This window comes from Dermacentor variabilis, chromosome 10 (assembly GCF_050947875.1).
Source record: "Dermacentor variabilis isolate Ectoservices chromosome 10, ASM5094787v1, whole genome shotgun sequence".
Lineage (NCBI taxonomy): Eukaryota > Metazoa > Arthropoda > Arachnida > Ixodida > Ixodidae > Dermacentor > Dermacentor variabilis.
In genome coordinates this window covers 51,359,753-51,379,138 of record NC_134577.1, presented here as the reverse complement: position 1 = coordinate 51,379,138, position 19,386 = coordinate 51,359,753, and the positions used below count along the sequence as shown (strand labels likewise).

Here is a 19,386-nt window from a genome sequence, read left to right as displayed (position 1 = left end):
TGCTTTACAGAGGCCTATGTTCAGTTACATAGGCCGTCCCAGTTTGCATGGCAGCTATCACTTTAAAATGCAGTGTTAGGTTGCACCACCTTAGTGATCAGCCCATATTCCACAATCCTTTAATCACAGCTGCGCGACATTGTAAAGCTTTCATGACTAGCCCATGTCAAACAGGTTTTAATCTTTCCTTGCTGGAGCACAGACACCATCAGTGTTTTAACATATACCACATGAGATAGACATAGGTATGTAGAATTGTATAATGCTTAGTCAAAGATGACATTGTAGCGGCGTGACTATTGCCTCCAAATCAGGCAAGGAAGATGGGCTCACATGCAGATAGAATGAGAATAGAACACGCTAGCGCGTTCAACCTGAACGGCTGCGGTGTCGGCCGCTCCCGAGATCCCACGGCACCATGGTTTACCGGCTTAAATAAATCATGGCTACATCGGCTACCTCTTCGTGCCGCCTCCCACAAATTGGTGACCCAGACGACCAAGCCAAGCCATGTCAGCGTCAGTGCACTGACTTTACCAAGGCGAGTGATGTGGCCTTACGCAGTCTAGCAGATGTTCCACAATTCCAGGGTGTCCAGGAACTCTGCATCAACATGCCGGACATCTGGTTCCTCCAGCTGGACAGCCACTTCCGTATCAATAAGGCTCCAGGCTTCAGCTGCGTTCCAGGCTCCGGGTGTCACCCCCCGGACCCGACTTCTATGAGGACTTGCGAACGGCCGTCCTTGCTCAATGCACCACCTCAAGCACTCAGTCACAACAGCTCTTGCCATTTGAACAGTCGCATCATTCTGCATCTTGGTGGCTCGCATCGCCTGCATCTACCCTCACCGACTGTCAGCACCTGCCGGCCCCAGCATCAAACCTCTACTCGGCCTTCAACCCCAGCTCAAAGGCAGCAGTACATTTCTAAAGAATTCACTGAGCCAAATGCAAGCACTTTTAGTTACTCTACAGCCTGCCACTCTCCTTCCTTGGTGGTTTCCGCAAACTGTCCCCTCTCCCCTCTCTGTTTGGGGGCACCTCACTCATCACCGATTCAGAGGCTCTCCCACTGGCTCCACTAGGCACAAATTTCCCTCTTGCAGGCATGGTAATGCCACCAGCCCAACCTTCACAATGCCTTCAGTGACCACCACAACTCTGATGCTATCGGCATTCAAGATTTCACTGCAAGCAGCAGCAGGTGAGCCTGCCGATGTTCGGTGGTCGCACCTTCAGCGGATGCATGGCCTAGCGAAGTTTCACAGGTGCAGCTCTGCCATCTCCCCAACTTCAGCTCTTCAGCTCGAGCATCACTTCCACGTCTACAACTGACCAACACTTGCGCTATCGCCACACAAGTCCCAAGCCCCATTGGACTCATTTCAATCACGCTTTGCACTAGGAGGGAGGCCCTGTAGCAGCGTGACTATTACGTCCAAAGCAGGTGAAGGAGAAGATGGGCTCACGTGCAGGTAGTGTGAGAACAGAACACGCTAGTGCACTCAACCTGAGCGGCTGTTGTGTCAGCTGCTCCCGAGGCACCGCAGCACCATGGCTGGCCGGTCTATATAAATCGTGGCTACAGCAGCTACGTCTTCGTGCCGCCTCCCACAAATTGTTGACCCAGACGACCAAACACAACCTTCCCACAAAGTCACAATCCATGTTTCTTTTGTTTACATTTGTCCAGTACCTATGCAGAACTCAATAATTGACATGTCGTAAGCTTGTGTAGAATGGCCGGAATAAAAATCATGCCATAACTATCATACAATCTCCGTCACCATCGTCATCTTGTTGCGGTCATCCCACACACATCTGCTCACCTTACACAAGCATGTAGGCAGTGGCGTAGCTAGGCCGTCTGGCACCCGGGGCCCGTAGGTCTTCTGTCACCCCCCCAGGTGTAGTCGAGGAAGGCGAGAATATCGACAATTTCTGGGTGTCTTCAGACGTATATGACATTCCCCCCCCCCCTCCCCACTGGCCCCTTGCGCCAGGCAGGGGCCGATGCCCCCCCCCCCTTCATTGCTACGCCACTGCATGTAGGGCCTCTTGGTAACCATTTTGTGGAACCGCAACGAATACCAAACAGCCAGCTAGGTGCAAAGTGCTTCGTGTAACGTCGATTCCCACAGTGCATACGGCACATGGTATGTTTGGCTGAGGTCAAAAGCATACTGGCAGGATAGCAGCACTGCTTCAATATTGTTATGAGCCAGCTCCTTGGATTAATGAAGAAGATGATGATCCCTAGGACGTAACACGTGTTCATATTGGCCATACTGTAAACAGTCTGTTCATAAATCGTGCTTTGGTTTTCATCTATTTGGCACCCCATCACACACTATTTATACTTTATTCTTTGTCTAGCTGAGCTCAGTCAAATTTCTGCATATAATTAAATTTTCGTCTGAAGTGCAAAGCACTGACAGCACTAACAACGTTTAGTATTGCACTGAAGCTCCTTGGACAAAGTCCTATAATGATTGGCGGGAGACAACATGCTGACACTATGCAGCACACGAGGAAACTGTTGCTGCACCAAAGGAACAGCACCCTGGCAAGTTGCCAGGCACTTCGCAACGCTGACGTAATGAGGAGTGCCACCTGCGGCATTGCAGGTGGCATTGCGCATTTATGACGCGCAAGGTAAGCCCAACAGAAAACTGTTGGCCTTCCTCAGTGCCGAATCAGTGTATTAGATAATTTTAGCCTGACGTTTACTGTACATTTTACTCACATCAGTGCTTAAAAACAGTTGCTCAGCAGAAACGTTTGCATGCGCGCGCGTGCAATTTTCATGCCCACAGCAGAAGGCAAAACACTGCCCTGGCTCTGCTGCCAAGGCAATGGACTGTGATGGTGCTTCCACCTGACTGTATCGTTTACACTCCGGAGATGGAGTGCAAATTGCTACACCTCTGGAAACCTTGTAACGCACTTATCAAAAGAGGCACCCACCTTGTCATTTTAACCTCTTGCCCTTCCACCCACAGCAGATCACGTGACTCAAACACATAGTACATGGACCGCGCAAGTGCAACAGGACCAAAACAAGTAGAAATGCCATGAATGCACCTTGAGCGCCTGTATAAATGATATTGCAATAAAGCTCAGCGGTTTAGAGACAGAGCAAAACTGATAAGGTGCAACGAACTGCAACAGCAGCATACTTTTCTTACATTTGCTTACAGCCTTATGCATGTACATGTGCACTTGGGCTGAACTTTCACAATAAAGTGCCCATTATACTGTTGGCTAACATCGAAATTTCAAGTTTGCTGAGAACACCCTGTAATATAAGCTTCCTAGGATTCATTTTACATAGCCAAGCAATGTCAACACAAGCTGCAAGTATGAGCTGAGCACCTGCCTCCAACATGTTTCCTGGATAAAGATTATTTCATACAGCCATGGTACTAACATGGACCTGCTCCAACTAGAAGTACACAGAATATTTTGCACTAAGCTTAGTTCAGACACCTCTCGGTTGTTCAGCAATCTCACCAGCAAACAAGAGAACCACGAAGATTAGAAAAAAAAGCAACTATTCTTACAAAAACAAGCATGATGAAAGCAGCTGCAATGTAAGATGTCCGGCTGGTCCACATGCTGATGAATCGGTAGTGCTCACCCGTGACCACGTTTCTTACATAGCCTGAAAAACAAAATGGCACATATATTTTAAGTCATGCAGAACCTTTCCTTGAGGTAGTTGGTCAGATATCTGAGAAAAAGAAAGGTTGCAATCAGCTGTTCTTTATCATAACTTAGGCCACTTGTGATATCCTTCATATAGAGACAGTAATACCGAACCAACTGCATCGCCATGTCATTAAGTGCTAGCACTGTGAGCCCTAACGGCTCACAAGAAGAGCAAGAATTTTCCAGGAGGCATAACAGCACCTACTCTGGCATCCCAATAAACTCCCAGCGTACGGCACGGCACCAACGCGCCCTATGTCATTCAAGTCTGTTTTTGGAGAATGAGAGAAGGCGCGCAGTGTGCAGAGGCTCACCAGTTCAAGGACATCTAGGACCCTATGCTGCTAGATGCTTCCACACATGGATGGATGCACTCATGTTTGGTACCGGCGCTTACCCAAATTTCAAATCAGTGGCACAAACAACAGTCCACAGACTCGTGCAAAATGTGGGACGCGACAAGATGCCCTATCTCATCTTACTCGCCATTGTAAGCAGTGTGCCTTTTTGTATCTTGACCCGGTGGAGTCTCCATCTTAGCATGTTTGATGTACATCACATTGAATTTGATTGGCTTTCTGTTTTTTTTTTTTTTTTTTTTTTTTGCAAATGGAAGAGAAGTAGCTAAGACAGTCCGGAAATATTGATAGCATGGCGTCTGGCCTTCAGCCCTTTCATTGTAATACCACCTCCTCACCATGCCTCTCTTCGAAAACTGTGTCTCACCAACACATCCACGAGATGTTAGCTCTTTTTCTGTCCTTGGGATTGCACAAGCCCACACTTGCAACCATGCTGAGTCACTAGGAATCCCTCGTGAAGGTAAGTGCCTTTTCCTTGCAGGAAGCGTAGCCGCAGCTACAGTGCAGCATAACAAATTTCAGCCTCATCCTTAAATGGCACGGATGGAAAGGGATTGGTTGAAGCAATCGAAAAGCGCGCACGCACGTCTGAGAAATCTATGCCACTGGCGCAATGCGGAAGCCCACGAGGACAAGAGAGACAGAAAGCCTCCAAATCACTAAGAAAAACACAGCAAAGCATGAGGATGCAATGGAAAACCTTAAAAACAAGACATATATGCTGTAAATATGCGGTTAAGAAATGGGTAGTATGTTAAGCTGGATGAAAACAGGGTGTGATGGCGTCAGTCGAGTAGCGGAAGTGATGAGTCACACGGCTTGCTTTTGCAGTACCTTCAGAGGCCAAATGTGAAGTGAATATGAATTACCCCATGATGTAATACAATAACTTAGACTATTGTGTATGAATATGTAATACAGCGCTTTAAGTGCGTTTATGCTAAAGCACTTTCTTGATTTTACCAAAGCCCCGATTCCATATGAAATCTTTTCACAAACGAAATGATATATTGGTGAAACTTCAAATAGGTGTCAACTATAACTTCTAAAAATGATGTATGATCCCTTAAAGGGCCCCTCACCAGGTCTGGCCATTTTGAGCTGACAAGCGCAGAGCATACATTGCGTGATAACGATCGTGTCTGCAAAGTATTATATCGCTATGCGCCGCGGAAAGATCTGAAATTTCAAACCGAATGCCGTTTTTCCTTCTCCTCGTGGCCGCCACACTCCATGCCGAAGGATGATGTAGTCGCGTCCCTATGCCTATGTACTCGAGTCTGCAGTGTGACGTCATTCGTGGTGACATGTGACTTCGAGAATTATTCAAAGCACCATTTGTTATTTGTGTGATCTGTAGCTTGAATTGATGAATAAAAGTTTAGAGAAATAAGAAAACACACAAACGGAATGTCTGCGTGCTTTTTGCTTTACTTCACACCGTAGCAAGAAAGATGTACTTCCGCTTTGTCTGCTTGTTCCCACAGTCGTGCGGTCATGTGCGCAGGTACCGAAATTATGTCATTTTCTACCGTGTTCCGGCGCGGGATCATGCTCTGCGATCCGCTTATTCTGCCTCAGTATTTGTGTAGCACTAAATTATACCGCTAGTCATGTGTCCTTGTGCACAGCAAGCAAAATCGTGCACTGTGCGAAACGATAATAGCTCGCGTGCAACGCCACCAGCAGAAATGCGTATTGCCGAAGAAAAAAAAGTGAAGGCGGGGCCGGTGACATATGTGTCACGTAATCCTCGAGGTCCGACATTGGAGAACACAGGGAAGGAATTTCGCTTGCAAAGGCTAGACAGGGCGAGTGGAGAGGAAGTCTCGCTATGCAGTGGAGCCCGCCTGCTGAAATCATGGGTTCGCGTCACTGATGAACCGCATTGAAGAATGTTTGCGGCAGAACGCTCCCTAGAGGACACGTAACAATTTGCAGCGTATAAGCAAAATTTGCTATAGGGCCTGGTGAGGGGCCTTTTATAGGAATGGCTGCAGAGTTGACGTAGAGGCAGGGAATAGTTAAATTGTTGGATGTATGAAAAAGCATGAGGGTAGTTCTGGACGGATTAATCGGGAGTCTATTAGAGTTGCACCTTTCTTCGAGTTAAGTCAGCTTGAAAATTAGATTTGAGAGTCGCAGAATTGGAATGATGATAAAAGATAGTCGTGTCATCTGCTTAGAGCAAACAGGAAGTTAAGGCATAGGGGTAAGTCATTATATATTAAATATAATAATGGACCTAAACTTGAACCTTGTGGAACACCTCTATTCATAGGGGTAGAATTAGATGTATAGTTGTTGATAAAGCTGGCTTGCAACCTATTAAGAAAAAAAACTTTGTAATTGTTAAAAGCAGGGCCTGTTATTCCACAGCACTCTAACTTACAAAACAAATTAAATAGTCCATGCTGTCAAATGCTTTTGAAAAGCCAATAAATATAGATCCTTAATGATGTAATTTTTCCAGTGATGCATGCAATTGCTGTATCAGTAGACAGACCAGCCCTAAAGCCAGATTGACAATAAGAGAGCACGTTAAATTTACTAAAATAATTAAATAGCCTTACTTCAATTAGTTTTTCCAAGCTTCTATCAAGGAAAGGAAGAATGTATATGGGCCTATAATTTTCTATGTTAAGTGGATCACCTTCTTTAAGAACAGGCACTGCCTTTGCCAACTTAAATCTTCAGGGGAAGACACCAGTTTTTAAACAGCAGTTAAAAATGTGGCTTAGAAAGTGGGCAACAAAACATGTTACAGATTTAATATGTTTTGAGTGAACGTTGTCTAACCCAGGTCTGGTAGCTTTTAATCCTGAAATAACCAAACAAAGCTCAAAGGCACAAGTAGGAAAAAGAAAAGACGACTGGGAAGTACGACTGGGAAGTACGACTAAACCAAGGTGCAAAGCAGGAAGAGGGGGAAGCAGTGAAACTAAAAGAAAAGTGATCGCTAAAAGCATTGGCTACATCACTGGAAGTGGTAAGGATAGTGCTGTTAACATGAACAGACATCACTTTGCTGCATGAGTTGGTAGAATTTAAAAATTCGTTTAGGAGCTGCCATTTTCTCTTTGTATCATTTTTACAGAGTTGAAGTTCATATTCACAATAATTTTGTTTAGCATTCTTTAAAAGCAAGGCTAACATGTTGGAGTATCTTTTATACTGCAATTTTAAGTTTTCATTGAATGGTTAATGTTTGGTCTTTTTATATAAATTATCTTTCTTGCAAAAGGATCGAATGAGTGAATTTGCCAACAAAGGGCAGCGTGGGGCACAGTAGCGTCTGTTGATTGACATGCAGTTGACTGCTCAACTGCTGAATAAATAACGTCATAGAACATGATCAGTGCCTTCTCATGATCATTAGTAGCATATATACTTGACTAATCTGCATCTTCAATGAGCTGGCAGTAATTATCCGAATCAAAAAGATGCCTCTGATGTGATACGCTGCTATGAATGATGGGCCTTTCAAAATATCAAAATATGGGAAAGTGATTGGTTATATCACTCTCGATTATGCCTGCAGTACTGTATGTACTTCATTTCAGGGTGAGTGCTACATGCAATATGAGAAGTACTACACAATTTTTGCTGCTAAAATGTTCATCGCTTGTTTCTTTACATTACTGATTGAAATCTGGGAAAATTTACCAATAAGACATCACAATCCTTGTGTGCAAATTTATTGTCCTCAAAAGATAGAAACGTTCATTACAGATAGCTTCAAAAGTTCAAATGGTGTTCACGCTGACAAATTCACTCAATATATATGGAGGCGCTACGGCATCAAAAAGTACCGCTGACCAGTAGTCACATCTGCTGCTCCCTCATGAAAAGCATCACACTAACAGCGATGAACTAACGTATGCAAGAAGGTAATTATGGTGTGCCTTTGCTCCACATATTTATATTAGTACAGAGATGTGCATGATGATGATGATGATGATGGTGACGGCAATGATATAAGCCTCCCGTTTGAAACAGGGTAGTGGCATGTGGCCATCAGGCACATTCTATAAACCTCTTAGAATCTAGAGCATCAAGATACTTAAATACTTTTGCTATGCCACACCATCTAGCATGCAGTTCTATGCTTTAAAAAAATGCCACTGTTTTCATTCTCATCTTAAATTCAAAATGCATCCCTTGAGTGCACAGCAATAATAATAAAATTAATGAAGGGCATACCTTTGTTTTCCTCTCGCTCAGCAAGGTTCTTCAGACTCGCCATGAGAACGTCATCGTAGCCCAGAAAACCGTCCAGGAGAAACCGGCTGAACCAGTCACCGAAACAGCCATCCTTGGCTGGATCTGGAATGAGGCAACGCACAAAAACGAAAGGGAAGAGAAAAAGAAAGAAACAAAAAAAAAGGTGACGACATATAGGTTAATCAGAGATCGACTGCCGAGGCATTCACTTGCTGCCTTCTTAAGTTAGCTTCATGCACACATAATTCATGCAGAAAGCACAAGAAACATAACCTTAAAAATGTCTTTTTTTTTTTTGTCATGCAGACAATGACATGCTACCATCAGGAATAGGTCAAGAACGCAGGAGCAAATGCACCTTAAAAGGAGTTCGTATATGTAATCCACATATCCATATACCAGTAATCATTCATTCATCCTCTGATGGTATTTGCACTTGTGAATTTGTGACTAAAAATTTAATTCTGAGGTTTTACGTAAATCACAATATGATCATGAGGCATGCCGTAGTGGGACCTCTGGATTCATTTTGACCACTTGGGGTTCTTTGACATGCACCCAATGCACAGTACAGAGGCATTTTTGCATTTCATCCCCCTCGAAATGCAGCTGCCAGAGCCAAGATTTGATCCCATGTCCTCGGGCTTAACAGCACAATGCAGCCACTATGCCACCACAGTAGGTGTGAATTTTTGACCTGCCTACAAGACATCAAATCATTGTTACTTGCTCACCGTCTCTCTATATAGATTGCCCCAGCTAAAGTTACCCAAGCTGTTCAACAAAAGAAGAGATTACAATATCATGGGACAAGATATGATTTAACACTTAGAGTGATCAGACCTCTCATGATGACACACCATAGTGCTTTTACATTCATATTTTGCATTGTGTTTCTTTGAACAGCTTGGCTAATGTTGGCTGGGATACACAGTATGTTAAATATTTAGCGTGCACAATTGACAAGGACACACTGAAGGGGGACAGATGGGCGCTTCACTGTGCCCTTGTCAATTGTGCGGGCTAAATATTTTACTATGAATTCGTACCAACTCGCCCAACTATCAGTTTTGCTACACAGTATGTGCTTGCATGTGTTTCCTTGTAACTAACATTGCCTCAGCAATGATTCTCTCCATGAATGCACATTTGTAGCATTTGTTGGTTGAGCACCAGAACACTTTCAAGATGCAGCACCCGCAATCTTTTGCAATTGCTGACGTACGTGTAGATATATGTCTGTGTTGCCTACTTGGTGCTGTGTGCCTTCACTGCAGCTGCTCTCCAAGTCTCGTGTATACATTCACACCACACATTTCCTTAGCATCCAAGCCACCATTTACTCCTGGCTGTGAATGCCTGAATGCAGTATTTGTTGCTTAAAGCGGTTGTCAGAACACATTTGCAATAATGAATTATGCACTGCATGTTATACAGTGTACATTCCACAGAAAGCTGACCAAACCTAAGCCGCATTCAATGAGGTACAAAATTTGCAGTTTAATATTTTTTATTGCTGTTGAACTGCACAGCAGCTTGGCAACACTGAAGAATGAAGAAGCGAAGTGCATTCTGCAGGGTAAATGAGCGCAGTATACGCATAGTTACATTTTTGCACGCGCATCTCGAGAGTCAGCCCAAGATGGTTTCCACAGGCATTCTCTGGCTTGTGCTCTTTTTCTCATGCGAGTGAAAGAATTATCGACACAATGCAATGTCGATGATCTTGCTTCAGCGTTAGGTGTTGCAGTGTGCAGAGCAAAAGGAGTCTGGCACAGCACACATCTGATTTTGGGATGTTTCGGAGTGCATGAAACAGTGGTGGCCCCACACTTCTTGACGTCACGCAAGCCATCCTAATATGACAGTTGCAGTTAGTAGAACGGGCTTCAAGGCAGCTACATCAAATTGAAATTTCGGTTTAAAATGTGTGCACAAGATTATTGTTTTTTTCTCTTGTACAACCACATTGCCCCCTCTACTTTTGGTTACAATGATAAACGGAGAATAGTTGGATGACCATGTCATGGCCCCTTTAATGGTGAGGAGTGAGCACATCATTTTACCATGTCAACACAATATGCTAGGAAACTCTTTCTATCCAGTTGGAAAACAGGAAAGTGGAAACAGCACACTTTTGTGACAGCAGCCTCTCCTGCATTCTTGACTTGTCACTGATTATACTTTTGCTACACCAAGCATTTCATGTACACTGTGTTCTGTGTTTCCTGATTACTAATGTTTACTCAAGGCAAAAGAAAGGCATAGTTAGGACTGACAAGGATGAGAAAATATATGGATGACATCGGCACTTACTTGCAATTGAAGTTTTTCATTATAAGCAATGCAGAATGCATACAATTATGGAAACCAGTCAACAACAGGAAAGCAAAATGAAAAGCCCTTGAGTGAGCAATATTATTGTGCTTCTATGTTTGAAAGAATTGGGCATGTGTTCACTAACAAAGTAAAAAGTCGCTCGAAGTCATTCAGAACCGGGCAGCCTGCTTCATAACTTCCCAGTACTCACCTTGGCACAGCGTTACTGACATGAAATTGACTCTCGGACTCGAACCCCTAGCACTCCGCCGGAAACTTGCAATGCTCTGTCTTTTTCATAAATTATACTTTAACTTTCCTGCACTGCACCAGAACTTATTACATGCTCTGATACGCTCATCTCACCATTTGTTTAACTCCCGTAGCATACAGCGTTTGCATGGTTCTTCCAATGCCTTCAACAAATCCTTCCTCCCCATCGCCATAAAAGAATGGAACAATCTTCCCGAAGCCAAGGTTTTAGAGTCAAATCCCTCCAAATTTAGACAGTTACTATCAGACCATTTCAACCCAAAATAGCCACTTTTCCTCACGTTTCCTCTCCCAGCAATTTAACTTGCTTGTGTCATCGCCTATTTTTCCTTCTCTTCTTTTTTTGCCACTTATGTTTAGCATGTTTCACATTTATGTGTACACTTTTCTTTTAATTTATTGCTACTCAGTTTGAGATATTTTCATTGTTCTGTTTATACCTGGTGTTTTCTACAGTTTATTATTTATTTTTCGGTTGCCTTTGTTTGAATTTTTTGTTTTTTTTTTAGCTGATGTATGGCACTTTCCCATCGCTGTTTCCCTCCCCCCTTATGTAATGTCCCCGAAGGGACCCTTAAGGGAATAATAAATGATGATGATGATGAAATCTATCAATCTATGAAGCAGAAGTCCCACACGCATTACCCTTTGTTATAGTATGGGCTGCTTTCACGATTTCACACAATGCTTAACTGTAGTTCCGATAAGAAACAGTTACGCTCTCATAGTAAGGCACAAAGAAGCTACATGCGCCGCTGCATGTGTTCCTTTAGGCATGCATCTGTTCATCAAACACTCTAGCCCATGTATGTCTTGTCACATGCTGAACTTGTGAGGCAATCAGTCTATTCTGTTCGCTTTCACATGCTCACTTCTCTTTCTTTTTTCCCCCACAATGACTATTCACCAAATTTGCCTAGGCGACCACATTTTACTAAAAAAGACAGTGCACAATCATCTCTAATGCAGGTTCCTATTTGGAAGAAGGGCTTTCTACCTGAAAGCTGCTTACTTGGGCACCATGGCCCCATTCAACTGCATACTGTGTAACAAATCTCACAAATCATGCAGGCATACTGGCGGGGCAGCTCACCAAGCGTGACAATCTTGACGGAGATGTTCAGCTTCTGACGTGTTGCTGGGCTGAGCCTGAGGAGTCCGTACTCCAGGGAGTACTCAACTATGTACTCATCCTGAGGCCACACTGCAGAAAATATGAGACACAAGAAAAAAAAATGTAACAATGACCACACTTAAGACTGAATGGCAAAGCTGTTTGCACTAAATTAACCATGGTTATTTTTCACTGTGGCAATAAGCTTTCATGGTGACACATTGTTTCTTCTCACAATGCACTCAAGACACAATGTTAAAAAATCACAGGAAACAATGGGCTTGATTTTTGCTAACCATTTGAAGCCAATTGACAATGATGCTAAAAGATGCACAGGGGAAACTAAATGTGTTTATTTTTTTCTTAACTGTAGAACTGATGATGAGGGGTTAAACTTCATTTTATTAATTAAAAAAGGTGAATAAAAGTAGAACAAAAGGCAACTCAACTCAATTTGTAGAGAACCACACACATATTTGGGAGGTAGTGGGCTTGACTCCCACTCATGGCAAGTCATCCTTTATTACACTTTCATTTTCCTATTTATTTATAATACCTATAAAGTTTACTGCAAACTTAACCCTTACTTATAATTAATTCTACAGTGAAATAAAAAAATAAGAACTCCCTTTCTGCTTTCCTTGGCTGGCATCATATATCATAAGGAAAAACATATTTATATGCAACAAATATGCCATGCACATATGCTTTTTCCATTCTGTACATCTCAAACATTCAAAAACAGACATGAAGCCTGCTTACTGCCACAACATTCAATGAAAAAGCAAAATGATTTATCTCTACTTCACCATTTTACATTTTCGTGCTTCCTCCTGTATGCCACATTGTTCATTTAATGGTCTGGACTAAACCACATACTTTTGCGCTTTTCAGCAGCAATCTGCCCAATAACTGTTATGTAATTAAAGATCTGGGCATTCTAGAATGACAAGCAGGCAGGCAAATGTCACAGTATGCAGCGACAAGATAGCAGGTCTTTTCCAGAAAGAGCAAAATATAAGACAGAAATGAAAAAGATACAGCGCTAGAGAGCTAAAATGGCACACAATTTTTCTCCTCACAAAGCAATACTGCATGAACATAAATTCCTCACTCTGTGCAACATTTTTCAATCCATGCTTACACTGACACCTTTCCCAACTACTAGATGATCAATGCAAATAGTAGTGTGAGGTTAATCTCATCAAATAACTTAGCCCTGGAAGCACTCTATATAAATTACAGGAAACAGACTGTGTGATTAAGTAGCACTTCCATTCGGAATTATTTAGACTTATTCTTGAAAATACTGTCTTTGCACTGCTTTCGATTATCACTGAAGAAGCATTTGCACTTCTCAGTTCACCTTGTGCAATAACCACATGCTAGTCGCTCCATACCAGAAGTGGAAGGTACTGTTATTTGCCCATTTGCTTAAGCAACCTTATCCTTTACATAACACACCATTTTCTTACACTACCTTCAAAATTAACTGTTTTGTTCCAAACAAATTTTGACTGGTGCCTGTGCCTCAATTTTCACTCTTGGGTTTCCTCCTGAAAGTGAACCTTGAACAATTTATGATAGATTTGTTCAAATAAAACCAAAATTGAAGAAGGGGCTTGTTTTGTCCTTAATGATTTACTCACTATTTCCCAGTGCTTATGGTCTTCTGCTGCTGAGGGTGAACAAAAAAAAATGTCATTTTTGTTCAAACAAAGCTGCACAGTAGGCTATGAGGGATGCCGTAGCTGAGGGCTCTGGATTACTTTTAACAAATTGGGGCTCTTTAACATGTGACAAAACCATGGTGCACAAGTATTCTTGTATTCAACCCCCTCCAGGAATGTTGCAGCTATGGCTGAGAATTGAACACATGACCTCATGCTCGTCAACAGAACAGCCCAGCCACTAAGCCACTACTGGCTGCAGTGGTTGCCATCCAGCAAAACAGAAAGTGAAACACTTGTTTTCCGACATGTTCAATGTTTTCAAAAAATCAAGGTAATTACTGCACGTACTCAAATATAGGCCCTCTTTGATTCTAGGCTGGTCCCCAAAATTTGGAAGGTCAGAAAATAACAAAACAATATTTTTCCTCAAACGCTTGTCAAACAAAAAACAAGTGGTATTCGACTGCAAAGAAAAAATGTGCATTTTATTAGGGTTTTAGACATTTGCTGCAAGTATTTGCAATGTTTGCTCGTTGTAGTCCTCATCAACATCACTGGCTTTTTTGTCACAAATTTCCTCTAACAGAGCTAACAGTGCACTACCGCGCTTCCCCCTAGAATGTTGGGGATGCGGCACCTCTGCAATTCTTGCAATATCAAACGTTACAAAAGATTCCTGCTTATCTTTGCACCTTGGCAAAATAGGCAACATCCTTTTTCAAGCTTGTGGTGTCAGCCTTCCTGAGGAGCAGCGAAAGCCATCCACTTCACAGCAGAGTTGAAAATATAGTCCCATTATTAGCACCATCAGCGCACATTCTTATTTTCGACATTGAAGTCAGGCTGGGCAGGAGGTTTCACATTGTTTCATGTCAAATCTTAAAGCTGTGATGCAATACAGTGCATAGAACATGGTGGCTGTGAGAGGTGACATTAAGTGTTTGGTGGTTACGGCCAAATCGCATCCTCAAATATAAACCAACCCGCAACTTTCACACATAAGTAAAAAAAAATGGAGATGCATCCGCTGACATGCGGGTCTATATGGTAATGTGCCGTTTAACAATGTTTCCCTCCTTCAAAGACTAAGAGCACTTATGGGATGTTAAACCTAATCAGTCTTATGTTCACACGTACAAAAATAAAATGGCAAGTAAGCACTATTTTGCCCGCACTCACTGAAGCATGAAATGAATTTGCAAGAAATACAGATGATAACGATTCTGCTACCAATCACTCAGTATAAATAAAGGTGGTGATGAAATAAGTTTTACTTGGTTTCTGTTTTCTGCTGCACATAAATGAACAAATCACATCAACACAGAACAAGCAGACAAGTCTAGAGCGTGTTAGTAATTTCAGTGCTGAACGCCATACTTCTGCCGGTACCACCCGCATGAAAAAAAAAAAAAGAATTGAACAAAAAAGTCTTGGTATGAGTTATAGACAAATTTTGACTCCAAGTACAGCTTCAAAGCAACATGCTAAAAAAAAGTGAAAAGTGCAGCGCAAAATATTTTCACATTTTTTTCTTCACATTCGGCTTTGTGGAAAACAAAAGTGTACTGCGGAAAAGCCACACCTGAAAAAAAAATGTAACGAAAAGATGCTTTGCATTGCAGCTTAGCAACTCCATGCATCATCACAGCACAGGAGTGGGTGGCTGAACATAGAAAAAGTATATCTACACAGTTTTGTTTGATACAGACATATATGCAGAGTTTCGTTTGTGCTCTTGCTTGTCTCTTGTGTGGGTTGAGAGGTGATTTATACTTGCATAAATACGTGTGTCTAACTCTTTGAATGCAGTTTTTACAGATATCATTCACAAACAAATAGTATGCACCAGTAATGAGAAACATAACATACTTCGTGGCGGAGCAACAATATAACATGCAACATGCACTTTCTCTCTCTCCTTCTGCTGTGATACAGACACGGTTTAGTTCCTTTTCAGCTATCCATAAGCTATATAGTTGCAAGCGCTTAAGAGTTAGGAGCAACTTAGAAGTTCTCAAAGGCATGAAATGATATTTTTTTCTGTACAGTAAAGCATTGAAACTCGTTATAACGAAGGTGCATCCGACATAAAAACACTTAGTTATATCCAATATAGGTTATAAACATATATTTGATACATGCTGATATTGGCAAGGAACATTTTCTCATTCCTTCGTTATATCCAATATTTTGTTATATCAGTTTCGTTATATCGCGGTTAAACTGCGTATCTTTTCTTTCTAAATATGAGGCAGACATCAAAGGCTTAATTAATTGTAAAGATGAGAAATTAAAGAGAATCTCAGTTTAGGTAAGACAATTTGTATTTATCCTAAGTTGCATAGACACACAAGGCAAAGTTCTACAGCCACGCACAAGCGGCAAGTGGCGTCGCATAAAACGATCACAAACGCCAAGTAAGAGCTTAAAAAAGTGCCGCTCACCAGCTCTGGCTAGCATTTCAAGTTCAGACACGGGCTCCTGAAGTGGCTGAGGGTATCCATTTCCATCTACATTCGGCAGCGTGTCCTGGCTTTCGTTTGACACCCCGTCGTGGTAGACAAACTGCGAACCCCCACCTTTCACGCCTTTCAGGTGGCGGCCACTACCCAGCAGTGGCAAAGTTTCATCCATCTCTGGCACATCGTTAGTGTCGTCCCCTGTGTCCCGGCCACTTGAACCCGTGCTCGCTGACCTTTCAGCCCCCTGATCGTCCTGCACGTCGCTCGACGTAGAGTTCGAGTCATCGGCGAGCGGCGGGGTCGAAATTACTTTCTCCACACCGCTGCTCGACGTTCGCACTTGGGGCTGCGCAGGCAACTGCCCCAGCCGCTGTAGCCGCTGCTCTTTGAGGTAGGACTGCTCCACAGTGTACGGCTCGGAAGATGAGGCCGAGTCGTGAATAATTTCGATCCTTAGGATGCCGTCCTGCGGCCACTGATGGCAGACATGCTCTAGGCAGTTGATTGGTGTCCGGATGAAGGCGGCGTGGATGTATGCCAGGATGAAAAATGATAGAAGAGCCTGCGAGAGGAAGAAGGACTCTTGTGAAACATAAGCATTACTGTGAACGAGTGCTGCATACACACGTTAGAAACAAGTGACACGCATCGTGGGTTGCACGCACAAACGAATACTTCAGGAAAGCGTATCTCCCTCTCTCTCTCATTAAGCAAAAGGCTCTTTAGATACCTCGGTGAATTCATTTCAATGGCTTATGATTACGATTATTTTTAGTGGGGGGAGAGGGAGAATATTTTTTCGTTTTTTTTTTATTTTGAACGCATATTTCCGGTTTTTACCAGCGAATACAGCTAAACACGTTTTCGTTCTTTCTCGGCGACTATGTATCCTGGCTTTAGCATTGCTGTTTGCTGTTAAAATGATGCAATATTTACGAAACCGTTTTGGGAGAAGCCTGTGCACACTACCAGCGCTTCCAGACGCTGGCGGCGAGAAGGTTCCATGACGGAGACGAGAGACTCACTCCCTGGCATTGTGACGTGTGCATGAGAATGGTTGGAAACATTCGAATAAATTAGTTACTCATGTACCCACCTGTTGAAAAGTCAACCTTTTTTCAATTAAAACTAAAAATACTGAATACTACGTGTAATACATGCACAATGTACAAGCACTGAGAAATAGCAAAACCATTTCTTGGAGGAGCTAGTTGATTTTGTTTCTGTTTTCCTTTGGTGTTCTCTTTTAGGGGGGGGGGGGGGGGGGAAAGTGGGGTAGGTTTTGATGCTGCTCTGGCCTGTACTATTCCAGAGGTTAGTTTTTGCCTTGCTGAGGTTACTGTGGAAGCTATTTAGACTATCTCAGGAGTCTAAATAGCATGCAGACGAATGACGGTGCAATGCATCGCCACTTGATTGGCACCGGCAGCGGAGTGGACACCAAAACTTCGCATATATTGATTCCCACAGTGCGTGGGATCTGCATTTCTTTTTTTCTTACTGAGCTTCATTCAATGTGACAGCAAGGTTTGCAAAAAAAAAAAAGAACACTTCATCCCTGCAAAAAAAAAAAAATTGCCGATTAAGAACAGTGTACAAAATTTTATATCATCATATTGATCTGTGATTTGCCTTAAAAATATCTATCTCAGAACATGCACTGCTGCACAAAGATTTCACAGGAATGTCCCAACCTCCGTGCCTATGTTCAACTATGACACACCTAGTCAAGTTGCGACATTTACCACATCATCTACATAAGGGCTAGGAAAAGAAACTTGCGGAATATAATTTCTTTGGCAACAATGCAAATACAAGTCCAAAGCACCTTTGACACTGCCAGCGGCAATGGTGCCCCGACAATCACGCTGAAAGTGGCGTGTCACAATCGCTGCTAGGCGTCTCTTCACAGGCAATAAAGTAAACAAGGCAATAAAGTAAACAAAACAAGCTTTCCATTATGGAACACACTGCGTGTTACAGCAATCAGTCTGTTTAACCAAAGGATTCAAGAAAAATTTTTTCTACAGTATTACTGGCGATCCGCTGGAGGTATGCACAGCAGTATCAGAAAACCTACACCTGCAGCAAGAAATGTTAACTATAAGTCAAATCACTGCAAATCAGTGTCCGCAGCTGTGCCAACTTCTAAATGTAGCAGCATGGTCAAGTGGTAATGCATTTTTTTTTTAGAAATAAAGCAGATCGCTGAACAACAATAAGACGTTTTCAGATCAGACCTCGGAATGCTTCAGTCGACGATGAAAGAGAAAAATAACTAGTGGTATTATATTAGAAATATTACAGAGCATAAATAGGTGAGTTCGCTGATTGAAGAAAGGGTTAACTGGTAATCGCAAGGACAGGCCTTCGCCCTACTGTATACATAAAAGATCACGATGACGCCAACAACAGATATCAAGACTTCATATTGTTTGGACATTGGTCAATGCTCTCCCTAATTGCTCACATTAAGTTTACGTAACCAGACAGCATTCCGTCAACCATTCGTGTTGCAAAAGCGTGCACCGTTAAGCGGCGACAAACTGCACACATGTTTGTCTTTCGTAGACACTGCCCCCGTATCGCGCTAAGCACGTCCCTTAACTCTTCGTTCCACTTTCAGCGATGATGATTATGATGCTTTCTATTGGCATCCGCTTCAAAACAGAGCAACAACAGACAGTCACCTACCCTGCTTGAGCCAATTGACGTCTACCATTTGGTTACCTCTCCTTAATCCTTTGTCTTTATTAAAACTTCTATCTCTATACTGAACAGTTACCCATGCCTTTATCGACTTTGGCTTCATCGATCCCTTGTCGAAAAGCGCCTCCTGCCGCGCCCACAAACTCTCACGACACCCAGAAGATGGCTTTCCTGCAAGCTTAGTGTACTGGTGGCAAAGCACGACGCATTTTGGAAACAAGCTCACGACGCGCTGGCTTTCACCGAAAATCTGTCTCGTGTAAGTACGTCACGCAATCGTCATAACGCAAGTTTTCCGGCATTCCCGATGGCGATACTTTGCCGTTTTGTTCTTTTTTTCCCATTTGCTGTCTTGTTGTTTTTTCCCAGGTACGAAAACGCAGGTGGCGTCTGACGCGGACGCCTGAGGAGAAGGCTCGAGTTATGCACCAACACACGGACACGCTCCTGGTGAAAGTAGCCGTTAACAGCTTCGCTGTAAAAATGTGCCTCTATAACGCACTTTAAGACTTATTCGTACTTTCCAGCGCCTATAGG

General features: G+C 42.8%; 1 protein-coding gene across 4 annotated transcripts in view; it reads right to left on the bottom strand.

Moving 5' to 3' along the window:
• LOC142560538 (membralin) overlaps positions 1–19,386 on the bottom strand; it is a 235,722-nt gene that overhangs the window by 61,265 nt on the left and 155,071 nt on the right. For all 4 annotated transcript variants that reach the window (XM_075672718.1, XM_075672715.1, XM_075672716.1 and 1 more), the window contains 4 exons: positions 16,123–16,702; positions 11,985–12,095; positions 8,279–8,401; positions 3,566–3,666 (listed from right to left, as the gene is read on the bottom strand). In XM_075672718.1, the coding sequence (XP_075528833.1) occupies positions 3,566–3,666; positions 8,279–8,401; positions 11,985–12,095; positions 16,123–16,702 (915 nt within the window). The remainder of the gene's footprint in view (positions 1–3,565; positions 3,667–8,278; positions 8,402–11,984; positions 12,096–16,122; positions 16,703–19,386) is intronic.